Raw genomic sequence first — 19,262 nt, 5'->3', positions numbered from 1 at the left:
TTGAAAAGCCACGTTTGTAACTCTCTAGCTGCTCACGCTTTGATTTTTAATATCATTACTAAAACAAGGAACAGTGTTTTCCCATTTATTTTCAGTGTATGTTTTTTTCAACAGCTTCTTCGTTTAGAAATTAATTAGTTGAGTTCAGTACTCAAAGACTCATTACGCTCACTAACCTCTGAGAGAACTTCCGTTTGTAAAGTGTCCCGGAACGGTCGCTTAACTATTCGCATTTTACATCGGGCAACATTTTTAGTTGGACTGATCATGTTATAATAACGTATTTGTACTAGGAATATTATTAAGGTTTTCAAAATTAGTTTATGTCAATTAGTTTACATTATTTTGTGGTATGGATGATCAAAGCTGCCCTCGGTGTAAAACCACAAAGTACAGGAACCCGTCTCTCAAGTTGATGGTTAATGTTTGTGGACATACTTTGTAAGTTGACTTCCATTCACTAGTACTTCAGTATGTATTTAAATTGCACATCACACATGCTTTTATCATTGGTATTGTTTCAGTAAAACCGAGATGAACGTGACATTATAGTGGCACTGTTGCACGGGAGCTGATTATAGGATTACTGTAATCAGAATATTTCTGTGAGAATACTGCAATAAAATGCTAATTATGTGCAGTTGCCAAGAAAACAAACTGCCTATGCCAATATTTGTTCCAGAAATTATCTACCTACCGACCTGAGGAATTTAATTTATTCTCGTCACCAGTAATGTGTATTTATTTTCATGTCAGAATGATGTGAATGAACGGATGTAGGTACTGAGTTACCTAGCTAGCATAGCAACTCAAGAGTCTTGAAAGAAGAAGAATGACTCAGACTCCGCTCTGGAAGGGTCTTAGTTTTTGCTTTAAACTTGTTTGTCATCTGTAAAGTTTACTCTGTCCAGTGAAGCAGGCTTGGGTGTAGTAAATGACTGCGGATTTGCTAGATCGATGACTTTATTGTTTTCATTTACAGTTTTGTTTTTATAATATCTTTTGTAAATGTGTCCCATATTTCTCAACTGTCTGATTTTGAACCAAATTTTCTCTCTTTCCCTCTTAATCCTTCAACAAATTGGTGACTTTTGGAGAAAAGGTGGTGCATTACCCTTAATAAATAATGATAACCATTAGAGTTCTAGACTTCTTTACTTCAGAGAATGTATAATATTTCACATTCCCTTAGTCAGTTAATGTCCAGGATAATTGTACTAATATTTTAAAAGTATCCTTGATTATTTCTGGATTTGTCCCTGATTCTTTGCAAGCTATTATGCGTCTGTTTTGTACTGATGCTTACAAACATATAGATGTTGGAGAAAATGTGGAGAGTGGGCTTTTCTGGTACCTCATATGTTCATAGGTGATTACTAGGCTAATGGCACAAGAGCCTTTACAAGCATAGCCAGTAATACCCTGGACGTGACAGTATTATATCTTAATTCTGCAGATAAGGGATGGAATAGTATCAGGGTAGTGGATCTTTGGGTTTTGGAGCCTTGAGTCATTTTACAGACTGTCTCTGTCCATAAGAGACATGGGAAGTACCACAGGAGTGAATTTGCGGTTCCCCATCCATTTATCCAAATTCTTTTTGAGGAGAGTGAGGGATGGGCTTTGTTTTACAAAGATGGGAAGTTTATTCCATAGACAAAGTAGCCTTTGGATACAAATCTGTCTCTTCAGCAAGTTCTGTTAAGAGTCCATGGAATGCGTAACCCCTGTATAATTTTTCTTGCAAATATGTAACATTTTTGTCAAGGCTGGATTAGAGAATGCCTTGTTGGTGAGGCATAAGTCACTTCTCCTTAAACAATATATGATGGAGTAAAGGGATAGGGCCTTTAGTCAGTCTGCATTAGACATGTGTCTTACGCCTTTTTTTTTTTTTTAAGTGAGACACCACTGAGGATGCTCCAGTTGGTGTAAGTGCCTGGTTAGGAATATGCAGAAGGGAGCATTGTACTTGATTATGGGCATGATAAGGGCTGAGTACAATGGCACTATAATTTCCTTTGATCTTTATGCCACGCCTTTACTTATAAATTAAGCCACAAAGAAGGATTTCCTCACTACTGTAGCTACCAAGTGATCAAGGTTTAGGTTATCTTTCTCTCTACGTTTACAGGTATGTTATTAATATTCTAATTTGCAAGGATATCTGATTTACTGAAGGGGATGATTATGAATTTTTTAGCATTTAGTCTCAGACCATGGTTTTGGCACCAGTTGTTTTCATTTTTAGGATTGTTTGTAGGATGTCAGCATCATTTGGGGATTCAATGATTGCTTCCAGCTTAAGGTCAGTGGTGAACTTAGTGGAAGTTAGAACTGCTCAGGTGCCTCTGGTTGCTTTGATACATCAGTCGTCTTAATAGGGGGAGGCTCCTTTGGGTATTTAAAGGGAATGTGGGGACACAATGACCATTATAGCCTTAGGTTCATTGGTATATACTATGTAATACATCTGTGTAGGGTATTGCAAGCCTAGCCAGTAACCCAAATTTTAAAGTTTCTTCCAGCCTCAGAGAGAGAGATTTACAAGACAGAGATAGAGGAGAATATGAGGCTGCCTATTCAGTTATTTAGGTTTGTCTTGAAGGTGACAAGGGTGCTACTTTGCCTGATATGCAGTGATGTTGTTCCAAAGGTGGAAAACAGAAGTAATCCACAGGGCTTGAGTGAAGTCTGGGATCCTTCCTGTGATGCAGAGGGTGACATAACTAACAGGAAAGTCACCCTGTTGATGTTTCCAGTAGTTTATTCAGTAGGATATCATTCATTGATATCCTGTCACTGCCTATTTAAGTGGTACATTTTGAAATATTTTTTGCTTAAAACCTCAGCTTTGGCTGGCTAAGATCTAGCTATATTTAACTGAATGTATAAGAGAATTTAAATACTTTTTATCTTCACTTTTTATTCAAATAATACAGCATTTTAATTGATTTATTTGTGTTGCATTGAATATTAACTGAAGTGGAAGTTTTGACTCTGTTTTTTCAGTTAGTTCCCCATCCACCCTCCCTGTTTCTGTTTTGGTGTTAATCTTGGTGGCTTTGAAACTGCCCGCCCCTCTGGTAAATTTGTGTTTGGATACTCCTTCTGGGCCCATCTCATTTGCTCACTCAACTGAGTGCAGTCAGATCATATTCTGATTTCAGTACAAAGACAGCATCTGGGAAAGAAAAAAAAAATTAAGCTTGTTCCCTGCCTTTCCTGTAAGTGGTCTAGACTGTTTGTAGGCTTCTGAGCCCCCAAGCTTTTCTGTGTTAGAGAGAAGCCTTCTAGCTTAATTTTGTTTTTTAGAACTAGCCAGTTTTCTAGTTTCAGCAATCAAATCTGTTTCTTTGAACTCAGCACTTGTTCAGAACTTGTTGTAAGCACTAAATAAACTGCAAATTACTACAGCACTCAACTTTCCTTACTTGTCTAGAGGAAAGCAGTTTTTAGTACTTAATAAATAAGCACCTATCCAGGCATGTCTAAGGGTCAGCTCCCAGTGATTTCTCCTGTGTACCTGATGAATCTGGGCATCTTGGGGCAATGCAGCAGTTGCCTCATGTACACAGACAACCCTCTCCTCCTACCACCAAACACTACAACCTGTGAGAGATGCACTTATATAGCCAAACTGGAAGCAAAGCTCTCTTCACCCAAGACTGAACTAGACAGTCAAGAGGAGAAGGTAAGCACTTGCACCACACCACACTCATTACATAGTCCCTCAAAACCTACACCACCAAAACACACACATAGAAACACAAAACACACACCTACATTCACGGAGGCTCTCAGTAAAAACCTGCCCAAGCATCAGGGACCTCCAAAGCAGAAATGCAAGCAAACTCCACCCCCCCAACACAACCCAAATGACACATAGCCCACAAACTCAGTGTGCCACTCAACCACAGCCCATAAGGCATAACAACGCACCCAACACTCTAGTCATAGGTGACTCTGTAGTCAGGCACACTGATGTTCCACTCACCAGGCTAAACAAGGAGAAAGTTACTGTCAGCTGCCTGTCAGGTGCCAGGATCCGCCACATAACGCACGTACTCAGGTCACTCCACAACAAGTACAAATATGACACTGTCATTGTCCATGTTGGTGTGAATGACCTGAGACATACCTCACTGGACTACATGAAAAGAGACATGGAGGAGCTCTCCGATCTTGTAGCCCAGGCAGGTATGACCCTAGCCCTGAGTAGCATCCTGCCACCACCCAGAGTGATACCACAGTACAAGGACAAAATGATTGACTTCAACAATTGACTAAGCTTCTGGTGTCATTCTAAGGGGATCCAGTATTTGTCTGCTTGGGACGACATGATCGACAGACCACGATGCTTTGCCAAAGATGGCCTGCACCTGTCGCCCTTGGGATTCCGGATACTGGCTAAGGCTCTTGCCACCCCTATAGTGCCTTTTTTAGGCAAATTTCAAATGACACATTCACCACCGTAACCGGTACAAGCAAGCAAAATCTGAGGGTAATGCTACTCAATGCTAGAAGTCTAAACCTCAAAATGCACTCACTCGAGGCACTCCTTAAAATGGAGAACATCGACATCTGTGCAGTGACAGAGACCTGGTTCAAAGCTCCAGAGAGCACCCCTGCATTACCAGGCTATAATTCATACCACACCTTTCGGCCACCTAACCCGGAACGAAGCACTAAAGGTGGAGGCGTGTCCATATTCATTAAGGATATCCACACTTCCAGGCTAGTTGCACAGCATAATGCATCTGAGATTATCCAAGTGCAACTAACTCTGGGCAAGACCGCAATCCAAATTGTAACTTGCTACAGACCCCCCACCATGCTCCAGGATTCCCACTCCTCATTTCTTGATACACTGGAAAGTATTAGGGTACAACCCAACACCCTAATAATGGGTGATTTCAACTACCCCACCATTAACTGGAAAAACTACTCATGTACCAACTCTTTTGCTCAACGTTTTCTGGAATTCATAAATTCTAACGCCTTGGATCAACTTATTCACACCCTCACCAGGGGCAACAATATCCTAGACCTGGTCATTACCAACATGGGCAACTGGTGTTCCACACCAGAGGTCAATTCCTCGTTGGTCAGATCCAACCACAAGCTAATCACCCTAGACATCCACATCTCGCCCCCACCCCCAATTAGGGAAACCACCGTAAAAAACTTCTCCAAAGCCAACTTCACACTTCTTAAGACAGAAGTGGCAAACTTCATGACACCCATGCAGACGGACAATAGAGATACAATTGCTGAATCCTACACAAATGCACTTTATAAGCACTTACATGAGTGCATGGATCTTGCTATCCCTAATAGAACCAAGATGCTATCCTCCAAAAAAAAGGAAGCCAATCTGGTGGTCCTCTGCCATAAACAAACTCTACAACAGAAGAAAGAAACAGTTGCAAAAAAGAGTAAAATCCCATGACTGGAGGAACTCCCTGGTCAACCTCAGTAAGAAACTGAGATCCCTCATAAAATCCTCCAAAGCTAGTTACGAAAACAAAATTGCCACTGACTCTAAAGACAACCACAAAGCATTCTATAGCTATGTCAAGAATCTCAATGGCAACACTCAGATCTGCTCTGAGTTACAGCACAATGGCACTAAATATACAGAACCAACTGATATTGCCATCATCCTGGAAGGTTCAGTGCTAACTTTACCACCCCTCTCACCCCCTAGAGGGCCGATCTCTGTACCGGAAGAATGCAAAGTTCCTGTAATCATGGCTGCACAGGTAAAAAACACACTCTCCAAAGTCAAGAACACAGCATCCATGGGACCTGGCAATATCCCAGGCTGCATTCTACACAAACTACAGAATGAACTGGCACCCTACCTAAGTACCATGTTCAATCATAGCCTCACCTCAGGCTTTGTGCCCACTGAATGATGCACCGTGATGGTTATCCAACTCCATAAAGGGGGAGCCAATGACGAACCCCGGGAACTACTGCCCCATTAGCCTGACGAGCCTGGTCTGCAAGGCCATGGAACGTATCATCATGGAACTCACAAACAAAGGCATTGGTAATCTCCAAACTCTGGACCCTACCCAGTTCGGATTTGTAAAAGGCAGATCATGTCTCCTAAACCTGATTGACTTCTTTGAAGCAGTCACCAAAACCATAGATGAGGGTAAGGTGGTTCACACAGCTTATCTAAATCTCGCCAAGGCTTTCGACACCATCCCCCACTCTGGGATTATAGATAAGCTCACTAAACTAGGTATAAATCCCTATGTCACAAGATGGGTTGCCAACTGGCTCATGGACAGAACCCACACTGTGAAAGTAGCAGACTCCAAATCTGACTTCAGACCAGTGACAAGTGGAGTGCCACAGGGTTCAGTCCTGGGTCCCCTCATGTTTGGTATCTACTTCTCTGAAGTACAGGCTAACACAAAAGGTCTTTGGCTAACAAAGTTTGCAGATGACTGCAAACTAGGAGCCGTAATTGAAACTCCTAACGATGTGGATATACTACAAAAGGGCCTCACTGAGACAGATGCCTGGTGTCAAAGCCATGGCCTGAAGCTCAATGCCAAAAAGTGTATTGTCATCCCCTTTGGTAAAAACTCTGTACCCATGAACTACCACATAGCTGGTAGTCTACTTAATGCCAAAAATGTGATGAGGCCTTAGGACACAGGTGGACAGTAGTCTCTCTGTTGATAATTACATCACTACAGTGGTCAGGAAATCCTTCTACATGGCTCACCTCATCACAAAAGGTTTCTCATCCAGAAAAAAAAGAGGTCATTGTTCCCCTCTATTCATCACTCATTAGACCCATTATGGAGTACAACGTCCCTTTTGGTATGTACATCACAAGACATCTACAACAACTGGAAAGGCCACAGAAATACCTCACAAAGAGGATTACTGGCCTCAAACAGATGCCCTACGCAGACCGTCTCATAAAACTCCAGCTTTACTCCGTCGCATAGGCGATCTCTGTCTAACATACAAAGCTATGTCAAACCCAGAGCTGTTGGACATGCTCCACTTAAAGAAATCCCAATCCCTCTGAGCTACATGCTCTAGGGACCTAAACCTCATCACCACAATAAACAGAACATACTGGAAGGATAGATTCCTGTCCCAGAGACTTCCTATACTCTGGAACAGACTACCTATCTATGTCAAACAGAGCTCCTCATTAGCACTCTTCAAGAAAAATCTTGATGATTGGATGGGAAATAGGAAATTCACCCCAGGGATCACTTATGTGGCTTTGCTCGACAGGGGCACAGGAAAATAATTTTCTTGGGTGGCGAAAGCCAGGGTACATTTTTGGCTAGACTTGTATAGGCCCTAGGGCCAATAGCCTAGTACCTACCTATGAACCTATTAAGCAGATAGATGGGTGAGTGTTCTTGTTCCAATGAACTGCTAGCTAAAGTGATTTTATCTCTACTAATCCATTGTACTTTGTTGCAGAGGTGGAGGATATGTTCAATGTCTGTCTAACATGGCAATCTGTTTTATTTATCTGTTAATAAAGATCTAGTTCCTTCAGCTCAGTTTTTGAGGAACTGTTTGTGCTGCAAAGCAACAGGAGGACAAAGATGGTTAGCTTTTTCTTGGCTCTAAAGGCCAGACACAGTTCCCTATGAAACCGGGGGTGGAGGGGGGACTTGGTGGACATAGTTTTGGATTTAAAATTTTTTGTGAGGAAGTTGAACTTGCCTTATATATTTCTTGATAGTCCATCACAGGATTTGGCAGGTGACAGAAGTCTGTCTATTCCTAGCACTTATAATCCCCCACTGTACCCAACTTTGAGTGTTTTTGGAAAGATTGGTCAAAATGAGATGTATGAACTGTTTAACCATCCACCAAAGAGAGTATTTCAACTTAAAAAAGGGTGAGATGGGTTTGTTGAAGAATCTATCACAGGACTGTTCAGTTAGGATTATGAAGCCGGGTAAAGGTGGGGGCACTGTAGTCATGGGTAATGTGCTGTATTCAGGTAAAATGTTAAACCTATTACATGACAACCCAAAATATAGTGTGGTGTCTTTGAATGGAATGTATATTGTCTACAGAAAAATAGATGCCTTTTTGTATAAAGCTTTAATAGAGGACTCCTTATCCACTGAGGAATATAATTTTACATATACTAGCAAACCCAGAGTTCCTTCAGTTTTTGGCATCCCAAAGGTTCACAAGGATATTCAAGACCCCCCCCCCCCCTTAGACCAGTTTGTTTCAGCCCATGGATCAAAAACCCACTCTATTGAATTGTGTTTGGATATGAAATTGAAACCTTTTTTTTGAACTTCTGTCCCCATTCTAAAAGATTCTTGGAATTTTTTGAGAAATGTTACTCATGACTTGTGGCACCAAGACCTTAGCTTTGGAACTGTTGATGTTATAGATCTTTTTGAAAGCATTCTGTACAAAGTGGATCTTTAATGGTTCATGGCGTCCCTTTCATTGTGTGAATTTGTGGAAAGGGACAAAATTAAATTGATGGTAGACTTGATGGTCATTTTTTTGAACAACAACTTTTTGTATTTTGAAGGAGAATACTTAAAACAGCTGAAGATGTAGCAAGGGGCAGCTTGTGCTTCCAGTTTTGTTAACATGGTAGTGGGGGTGGGAAACGAGATTTGTTTTTACTTGTAATTATTTTCAATGTCAGAACACCTATTTTACATTTTTAGATGACATCTGTATTTTTTGGGTGGATACTAAGGGGAAGCTTTTGGAGTTTTTTGAATACCATTGTATTTTTGAAGTTCACTTATACTTTTTCCACTGAGCAAATGAATTATCTTGATGTTATCTTGTCATTACTATTATTAAAAGTAGTAACAGTTTTCAGTCCAGAATTTTTCAGAAGCCCACCTTCTCGACCTCTTACCTCCACTTCCACAGTTGTCACACACTAGGAAAAACACAATTTGGTAAGGGGTCAAATGGTAAGAATATCTAGAATGGTTTCTGATGACAAACTTTTTGAAACTGAGTTAGACACCCTTTGTGCGATGTTCAGAAAGAGAGAATACCCTGATGACCTAATTAAACAATGTATTTTGGACGTCATTCTGGGTAGATTTTCCAGATATGCTCCTATACTGGGTACCTGTTCACCCTCTATAGTAGACACTTGTCCCTCAGAAACCACATCCCCTTTGACTAATAGATTCAACACCTCAATGGTGTTCAGATACAACAATTCTTCTTTTTTAATTAAGAATATTATTTGTAGCAACTGGGAACATGTTGGATCAGGATGTGTAGCTGTTGAACTGTATTAGAGGGTGGCCTTCTTTTGTTTTTAAAAGAGGCCTTAATTTCAAATACAGTTTTGATCCGTTTACTGAGAGTAATAGAATAGTTAGTTTGAAGAGACCTGGTACATGGGTAATTATTTTAGTTATGTGTTGGATGGTAACACATTTCCCGTTATTTATCATAGGAGTAGATTGGTGACCACCGTCTTTGCTAACTGTTCCACTTCTGGGATAGTGTACATTAGTGTGTGCGAGGAATGTGGTGACTTTTATGTGGGGAAGACCAAACTCTCTTTAAAGAAGAGAATTTATGAGCATTTGCATGATATTTCTAAGAGAGAGGAAATAACACGATCTTTAAACACACTAGAAATTTTACTGGCACATCTACTATGAAGTTTAAATTTAGTGTAATTGACAAGGTGACTGTTGACCCCCAGGGGTGATGATTGGAAAACCTTATTGGGGTATCTTGAACTATTCTAGTAAATTCGTTTGAATGCCACCACAAAACCAGGTTTAAATGAATATGTATATTTAAATAGTGCTTTGAAACGGAGATCCATTAAGATGTAACATTTCCTCCTACAAGCAACACCAGTATTATTTTTCATGGTTCTTGAGAATTGTATAATTACAGGATTATTTGTCTGTTTTGTGATTGGTTTGGTTTGTATGTTTAAACTGTGACTTTTCCATTGCTGCCTCATGCTCTGAAGTCTTGTATAGAGGAAAGTGCTTAGTATGAGTGTTTGTTTTGTACTTTGTATCTTATCTTATTAAATATATATTTTTATCTTCAGGGTCAGGTGAAGTCTTGGTTTCCTATGTTACAAGCCACCTCCTTCTGTTTTTGATTCCCTATGGAGAAGTCTGTAAAAAACTGAGTGTAGAGAGAATGGGCTGCCAGTCTGTCCTGATATCTAAGATTTTTGAGGCCAAGAATCGTTTTAGATATGAATTTCTGAGATCTTTCAAGTTGAATGATGTGTTTAGACAAATACCTGGTGAAAGGAGCATCGTGTTTAATAATTAGACTGATGTTATACTAGCAAACAGGAATTAAGACTTCTTTAGATCGAGTAGATGACTTTTGAAAATAGATGAGACAGAAAGCTTTACAAACTTCTACAGAAACAAGATGGCCTAAAGATAAAGAATTATCAGTGAGCATACCTAGATCCCTTAGCAAAGTGTCTGCTTGAAAGGTGTGTCACTTTATGGTATGGGAAAATGTTTCGTTTACCACTGCATTTTTTTCACATTTAATTTGAGATCATTGGCCTCACACCAGTTGATAATATGGGCGAATCCATGTTGAAGCAATTATGAGTAAGTGGACGATCGATTTAAGAATTTCAAATTTACAGTTGTCTGCTAATTTAGATAACCCTAGACCAGGAGTTTTTGCCTGAAGGTCTCAGAAATAGATGCCAGGTAGGAAAGGGCCCAGCACTGAGCCCTTTGATATACTACCAACAACATTTTTGCTTGTAGACAAGCAGTTAGATGTCCGCTGAACAACATAGGATTTATATTCAGAGTTTCATATCTGTCAGTAATGCTTGCATGGGGTGTAATCTCAAAGGCCTTGGCCAAGTCCAAATATTCTGCATGTACTGAGTAACTGCTATCCACTACTTCTGTAACTTTTTCAAAGGAGTTAATGAGATTACGGAGGCAGGGCCTTCCCTTTGACAAGGCTGAATATTGATGAGTATTCAGGGATAAGTGATTTTCAATGTCCGTATTAATGAGTTCTGAGTTAATATGTTACATAGCTTTATATACGAGACTAGTGACACTAATAGGTCTACAGTTACCAGGGACTGTGGTTGGCCACTGTTGTGCAAAAGCATTACAATGTCTGGTTTCCATGATTCAGGAGTGTTTTCTAGTGGGAGAGGCTTAGATTACAGAGGTTAAGTAGGCAGTTGTATAGGCCGTATTTGGTACTGATAATCATGCAGTCTGGTATGTTAGTCAGGTCTGTAGACTTGGTGTTCTTAGCTTTTGAGAGAGCTGAGAGGACTTGTTTCATTGTAGTTGAAGAGGTGGCTGGAACAGTGGAATCTGTGGAATAGCTGTAACTGTGGGTGGAGTAAAATTTGCATAAATTTGTTATCTATGATATTAGCTATTTCCTTTGGGTTAAAGTGTGGTAGTATTAATGAGAGTATCTCTGAACATTGTGGGTATTATTTCTTAACATCCTGATAGAGTTAAAGAACAATTTGTTGTTATTTTTGGTTTTACTGGCTATTTTAAGTTCAAATAGAGATTAGATGTTTTTTCTTTATTTTTTTTTTATTTTGTTTTTGTTTAAAATGACATATTTTAAAAACAGTACATGAAAAAAGGAATATACAACATATATACAATCTTAAAACGAAATACCTTCATAACATCGTGAAACTATATACATCGGTGTCTATAATTGAACATTGTGTGAAGAATAAATCATAATGTCATATATTTTTGTCCATTTTCTCAAGTATTTCCATTACTGTCATCCAAGTGTTGTAATATGATGTAGGTCTGCTGGTTATATTCTTCAAAGTAGAGATTTCCATATAGATTAGATTTTTTTAATGGCTCCCTTAAACTCTTTTTTTGTCTTGTGTGTGCTCTTAACATCGCTAAGTAAAGATTTCTTGTATGCATTAATTTCTTTCTTCTGTTAAATACAGCTATTTAACCATAAGGGTTTGTTTTTAAATTTCTCATTATATTTAATGCAGATAGGGACTACTTTATCAATACAGCTATATAAGTTGGAGCAGAAATCAGATGCAGGGGCTTTAGCAATGGAATTGATCAAAAATGATTGCAGTGGAATTTATTTAGGCCATCAAGTATCTAAAGCAGTTTTGCTTTTAAGAAGTCCCTAAATGCAGAGGTGTTTGCAGGGGGAGTGTCATCAGTCTTAAAGGAAAAGGTCACTGGTTTGCGTTTAATTTAACAAGGGGAGATGATGTAAATTGAAGTGTTCATGAAGTGGCTGTATTTGTATTAGGGCCCTTAGTCAGATGGTTAACTATCTGAACAAAGAAATTAGCAATAATAATGTCAAGGAAGCACTTGGTTGCTAGCTAATTGTTCCCCAGTAGTAAGGTTGTGTTTAATGAGGATTTCGGCTAAGGTGGTAAAATGGCTATCATGCTCAGAAGTGGACATATATCAAATTACCCTAAACAAGATTAATCTGAGTTCAAATTCAGTGTCCTGAGGAATCTGTTGTGAAGTGATAATATAGTTGAAAATACTAATACTCTTTCACAATTATCCGTAGGTCTGAAGACGTGATACAGACTAAATTGAAGAATGCAGGGGGTGTTTTCATTGCTTTGAAGCCATGCCTGTGTAACTAAATGTATATGAATGTGTTCACATTGTCGTTGCAGAAGAGCCTCATGTTCAGGCATGTTTTTTTTAAGACTGCTAGAGTTAGAATGTACTAGGTTGGAATGTCTGGCCGACTGACTGTTCCTGAAAAGGCACGATGGGGGCAACAAAGGTTTTAGTTTTGGTAGGAGAGATGCAGACCATCTGTGGCAAAGCAGGAAAGCTTACCAGCTATCTCATCCTAACCTGACGCATACTGTATCCCCTAGAATGATACCAGCTACATAGTCAGTTATTAAAGCAAATGATCTTGTTTATGAATCTCAGCATCATTCTGGCTGATGGCAAAATACTACTCAGGACCAGTGTTTTTCCTGACTTGGACAAATGTTTAGCAAGCTAAGTCATGATGATCTTCATATCTGCCTGGGGTAGAGTATCTAAGGTCATTCAGCACTACTTTAGGCACTATCATGTCATGAACATATTTGTCAGAACAGAGGGCTCTAAGGGTCCTTGGCTTTGCTAAATGTAGTGAAGCAATCGGGGACTAATTTTATTGTACAGTGGAAGTTATAGCACTTTACGGTTACTGGTATCTGTGTGATGCACACTTTCTGGTAGAGAATATGATATTACTTAACAGGGAAGATATACTTTAAATCTGACAGTACTGCAGCTTTAGAGAGTCATTGTTGACTTGTGACATAGTGAACTTGCTTCCATTACAAGCACATTGGCAAGTTTGTAACCAAACAGATGTCAAAAAAATGTATATGAAAAAATCTTCAAAATATTGATTTAATCAAATGTATCACATTCGTGTATGATCTGATATGAAAATCCCCCTTAAAAACCTGTCGGATTAGCAGTACAAAACATATCTGGTAACAAAAAAGAGTGATAAAAATAGCACAACTCCTGAATACCTGCATACTTCATGGTACTCCTTGACAAGGACAGTCAGCCTAGCTGCATGTTGGTGTGCCTGTTGACAGCCTACCCCTGAAAAAACATATTTTATTAAACAAATTTATCCTGAGTAACAGTAAGTCATGCTGTGGTGTGGTAGTATTGCATTTACCCAGTCAGACAATATTTACCCTGATGGCTTTTGGGTAATTTGTTTGCATTGATTGCTACAGTGTGAGTGAATTCTATTCTAGCCTCAAAGGAAGTGTTGACTGAGGCAGAGTAAAATAACTGGTCACTGGAGAGTTGTGCACTATTGACAGGAATATGTTTCTGATGTAAGGAAAGATGGTGGTTTGTAAATAGTTAGGGAGAGGTTTGTAGTACTTGATGGCAGGACATATGGAGATAAGAGTCCAGCAGCATGGTGTATAGGATTTGGAACTCTGAGCATGGTGTGCTATATGCTAATTGCTTCTTTTCTCTTTGTCCATTTTTAACAGTCTGTTATGATTTTTTTTTCCTGAACTGACGTTACCTATAAGTTCACTAATATTGAATTGAAGGACATGGACATTAGCTGTATGACTGTTTCAGATATCTGCTGCAAAGTAGTTTGTTAAATGTATGTGTTTTTTACTGTAGTTTACAACTGTTGCACTGCTTTGCCTCTAGCCTGGGTCTTGTCTAAAGTAGTTATTGTTTTATCTAGTTATGTAGCTAGCAAAACATAAAACACAGGAATTTCTGAGACGTGGTTTGCAATAGTTTGATGCATAAGTAATTGATGGTTGCAGGTGTGAAGAGCGAGAACACTCACATAGTTGAGTTGCCATGTTGTTCAATACAGTGTGAAATGAGGAGTGTTTGCAGTCTGTTAAACTATGAGAAACATGAAAAAGAAATAAAGTAGCTAGAGTGTGACTCTGAAAGAACAAGAAAAGTTATGTTTATGAGAAGAGAGAATTGTCGACTGTGACTGGGCAAGATACTGAGCAGGGTTAGTCACCAGAAGCAAATGCCATGGGTATTAATCTCAGGAAATTCGTGAAATGGGGATCACATAGGAAAGTGGTTGCGTTGGGTTGGAATGGAAAGGCGCACAAAAGATTAGGGGTTTAGTAGATGAAGGCATTCTGAACAAGGGGATGAAAACATCCTATTACATTTATAATTTTGCAAAATCTTGAAGATTAAGGGAAAATTAGATAACCCTAGGAAAAAAAAAGGTATTTATTTGTTTCATGTTTGATCCTAGTAAGTGTACCTGCAGACAATTTTCAGCCATGCCACAAGCCTGAAGACAAATGTACAAGACAGACACATGCAGTCAACTTAAATCAATATAATTTAACAGGTATACTTTATATCATCAAAATTAAAATTAGAAGTTTCACAAGCTTTAAGCAAGATTAGGTTAGGAGCATTTTTAAAAAGCCCAAAGAGAAGAAGACAGTGATTAGGATGATTGAAGTAAAATTTACTACAGCGGAATGAAAATTATGGAAAACAAGAGCTAAAATGGGGAATGTGGGATTAAGATGCAAATGTAGGTCTTAGCAAATGCATAGAGGGAGCTAAGTACTGGGAATCTGGGGGTTCTGCTAACAACATTTATAGTGCATGATTAGCATGACGGTATAAATTGTGGGAAAGATAGTTGACATGCTGTAGTCTCTTGGCAAGAGTAATGGAAAGGTGCTTTTATTAGTAACAGGAACTGTTGCGATAGACCGTTTGAGACAATAACTAGAATACTAGTAACAGAAGAACACAGCTTGAGTGAATGTTGTGTATGTAAGCAGGGATGCTGAGTCATCAGTAACAAAATTTGGTAGTTAGGTAAGTTAGGTAAACTGACTTGTATCATTTTTGTTGGATATTCTCACTTTATCGTACTCTAGAGGTGAAATAAATACTGAAGGGACTTTCTGACAAAAAGGAAAGAGCAGTCATATTTTGTTAATGATGTAACCCTTAGATGTACCACAGTAGGTGGCATTATCTGGCTTATATTTCTGAGTAGCACTTTTCTGAGAGAAGGCGCCTAGTTTCTCTCACCAGTCTGCTAGCTGAAGACTGAGATGAGGGTCTGACTATTTTTTATTTATATTATTTTATTTACCGGAGTAGTGCACTGATCAGTATTGACCAATTTTAATGCTCAGTCAGTGTGAAATATATACCATTTCACAAACGAAAATAGAGAAATGTAAGCAATAACAGTAATTTGGACTAATTACAAAAGAAAATGTGTAAATACATTGTAGTGAACAAGCACAGTGCAATGTACAAACAAACTGAGTATAATCTGCAATGTACACATTAGTTTCTAAAGCGAGTCAGATCTTCAATAAATCTTGAGAGAAGAGAGGAGACTCAGAAAGAAGATAGGTTGGGTGATCAGTGTTAAAGCAAGAGCATTTGGCTTGGATGAAGAAGTGATTTTTTTTGAGTTACGTTCTGAATTGGAATAAGTGTTGATTTCCTTGTTATCGATGGGAGAGCTTGCCAAATAGTAGGTGCCTGAGAGGAGACAGCATGTACAGTGCTGCGGAGTTTGGTTGTAGAGGTAGTGAGAATTGGTGTGGCTTGTGAGTACTATCTCATGTTGTATGAGGAATTTTTTTGATGAAGTCTATCTTCAGGGGGAGATCCCCTAGATCCTGAGTAATATGTTTTGCTGTGTAGTTTCTCTGGAACGTGGGATGTCTTCAGCTTTGTATGCTGGCAGCTTTGGTGCTCATATTTGGCTATGCCACAACAGATGGCATTATCTAGCTGCTATTTTTGTAGTAGTGGTTTGTGTAGCCCCTTCCCCAGGCCGTGCATCAGGTTTCCATTACCGTTCTGCTAGATGAGGACTGTAATGATGGTGGTTTGACTAGCTCAGATATTTTGAGCCACTGAAGAATATATTTTCCTGTGTAGTTTCTCTGAGATGCTGAGACTGGTGTGGTGCTTTGTATTTTTCAGTATTTTACTTCCGTATCGGTATATACTTCATGTGGAAAGTGTGACACTGTCAGATAATTTGTCCTAGTGCTAACATTACACTGGTAGCTGGATGGTCCACTGGAGTTACTGATCTATATTGGTAATGGAATTTCATATGCCGGCACTTACATGTTTTAATAAGAGGCTGATTACACTGAGTCACTCTTTGAAACTAATAGGGTCATTCTTTATTTACCAGGCTTCTTACTCATGATTAATATGCTTGACTTGCACAATTATTTCCTAACTAACCAGGACTTTCACTGTCAATGCCTCTTAGTACAATATACTTTTTTTGAGGAACACTATCTTTGTAGCACATTCTGAGAATTGGATTCAAAGAGCTTGACCTGTTAAAAAGAAAGAGGCAGTTATTTAAAACATTTAGGCTGTGGTCACTCTGTTCATTTTGTACCACAGCCAATTAATGTGTATAGAGTTTCCCTTGAGAATTGCAAGATTTTGCAGAGGGGAGGTTGGTTTTGTACCTTAGTAGGATCTATCTAATTTACAATTTTGGTTTGGGTAAAATATTTTCATTTGGTTACTTTACTATACCAGTATAACCCAAATAGAATAAACAAATAAAATAACCTTATACCTACAAAATGATAACATTATCACTCGTAATGCATAACAAATGGACAAAACGTGGAACAATTACTAACAGCTTCAAGCAAGAAGCTCACAGAATGGTTAAAACATGTTACTTTATAAAAAAGTTTATTTGATGAATTAATAGAATTCAGTATTGTATACCATGGATATCAAACAAATCTTAACACTGATTGTGCTGTAGACCCTCTCAGTGTAGAACAGCAAGGAAAATGGACTTTTTAAGATTCAAAATGAGGAGTGTTCCTCATACTGAGGAACACTTGAGAAGTATGCAGACAATTAAATTGTAACAGCAGGGGAAGTGGGCTCCATTGTATTAGTTCTTTGTTTTGTCAATAAGTGTCACAAGTTTGAGCCCAGGTGAAAAATCCACCAGCTGAATGCTCAAGATTCAGGGAGTGTTAACCCAACTCCTCTCAACACAGAGAGTTTGAGAAAAGGCTTCAACGGTAGTATATTGAATGGGGGTGGTATTAATGGTCAAACATTGTGATAATGTAATTGTAGTGCTACAGGCTAGTGACAGCAGTTGCTAAGATAAGTCTGAGATGCTTAAAACTTTTTGCTAAAGATGTGGACATGTTAACGCGTGACACTTTTCAGATCTGAGTTGGAAATTTTTTCCAAAGAAGATTGTTTTCCTGAAGGGGAGGAGTTGGATAGCTTCTGGTAGTTATGCATTTTGGTATTTTAATGAGTTAACATTTCTGGTAGTGAACTAGAAAGTAATCCAAAGAAAGATGTTGTTTAGAATTAACTAAACATTTATTTAATGAGTCTTCAGTTTCCATTCCTTCCTTTTTACCTTTAAGTCAGTATTTAGATCGTTTGGTGGAGTTCATTTCCGGTAACTTAAATGTGGCTTATAAAGGTTTTTATGAGTCTGGAATACATTTTATAAGGTGTTGAATGAATAAAATACCTTAATACTGTTACATTGGAGCAGGAACAGATGAACCTTGCAGTTGCCATATCAAATACTAAAAGCATATTTGACCTGTCTTTTATTCGACATAAAAGGGGGAAAGGATATGACTGTCTTTGTTGTACTTGCTAAAAAGATCTATGCTACTGCATATATGGGGGTTAGAACTTTAATTTGTTTTTATATTTGCTTATGTATTATGTGTGACTTTCTTGTGGGAAGAGTTACCTTTAGATTTAGACAGTATTTGCAAATTAAAATTCTATATGCATGGAGTAGTGCTTTAAATTTGTTCCCTACATAGTTAAAATGCATATATTGTCAGCTCATTGTAACTTTTGATTTGCTGCATATAAAATTATATTCAACAGATAGGCCCTGCTCAGTAGGCAGACTTATTCAGACAGGGTTAACCGGATCAGGAACCTTCTCATCCAGGTGGAGATCTTGTTTGAAAAAACAGCAGTAGTACTTTTCATGGAAATAAAAGAAAAGAATACAAAGTCATTGTCTTCTGTGTGTGTGTGTGTGTGTATATATATATATATATATATATATATATATATATATATATATATATTGCTGCAGCTTTTGGATTTCAAGAGATGCATAACATAATTGACATGGCCACCTTCAAAGGCCGTACATTTTAGGACAGACAAGAAAAAAGGTTCTAGAGCAAAGTTCTTTACCAAATCAGAAACCACCTTCATATGCTGATAAAACTGAATCCAGTTAGTGACTTTTCAGGCAACCCTGAGTGGTATTGGGGCAGCCTTTGTTCCTACCTCTCTCTCTTCTGATGTCTGTTCCAAAGCTGTTTTGTTGGCAGTTGAGGGCAGAATATCCTAGTGTCACAGCATCTGGCTTAGAATTATTTTGCACAAGGATAATTAGCATCTTGAAAGCCACTCATATTTGGCTTAAATTCTAAGGACATCTCATGTCCTAGTATTGTCCTAGTATTTGGCTTGAGGCCCTTGTTAAAATGACTAGTATAAAAAGAGGTGGTAGAAAAGGTCCCTTCAAAGGAGCAGTTTTCTATTCATGCATGTACCCCAAATAGAAGATTAATGAATGCCCATTTTGCGATTTGCATACTGTGGTAAAACAATTCAGAACAGCTACTATTCAGTCCCATCTCCTGATTTAATTTCTCCACATCTTTTGGGTTTCTTATACCATGATGGGAA

At 38.6% G+C, this 19,262-nt stretch overlaps 1 protein-coding gene across 1 annotated transcript in view; it reads left to right on the top strand.

The window, feature by feature from the left end:
• The first annotated feature begins 221 nt into the window (after positions 1–221).
• MNAT1 (MNAT1 component of CDK activating kinase) overlaps positions 222–19,262 on the top strand; it is a 2,168,423-nt gene continuing 2,149,382 nt past the window's right edge. The window contains exon 1 of the mRNA XM_044074483.1: positions 222–441. Within this exon, the coding sequence (XP_043930418.1) occupies positions 353–441 (89 nt within the window). The 5' untranslated portion in view covers positions 222–352. The remainder of the gene's footprint in view (positions 442–19,262) is intronic.

This window comes from Protopterus annectens, chromosome 6.part0 (genome assembly GCF_019279795.1).
Source record: "Protopterus annectens isolate FY-2018-M chromosome 6.part0, PAN1.0, whole genome shotgun sequence".
Taxonomy (NCBI): domain Eukaryota; kingdom Metazoa; phylum Chordata; order Ceratodontiformes; family Protopteridae; genus Protopterus; species Protopterus annectens.
Note: the sequence above shows the minus strand (reverse complement) of the source record. Positions and strands in the feature narration are given on the sequence as shown.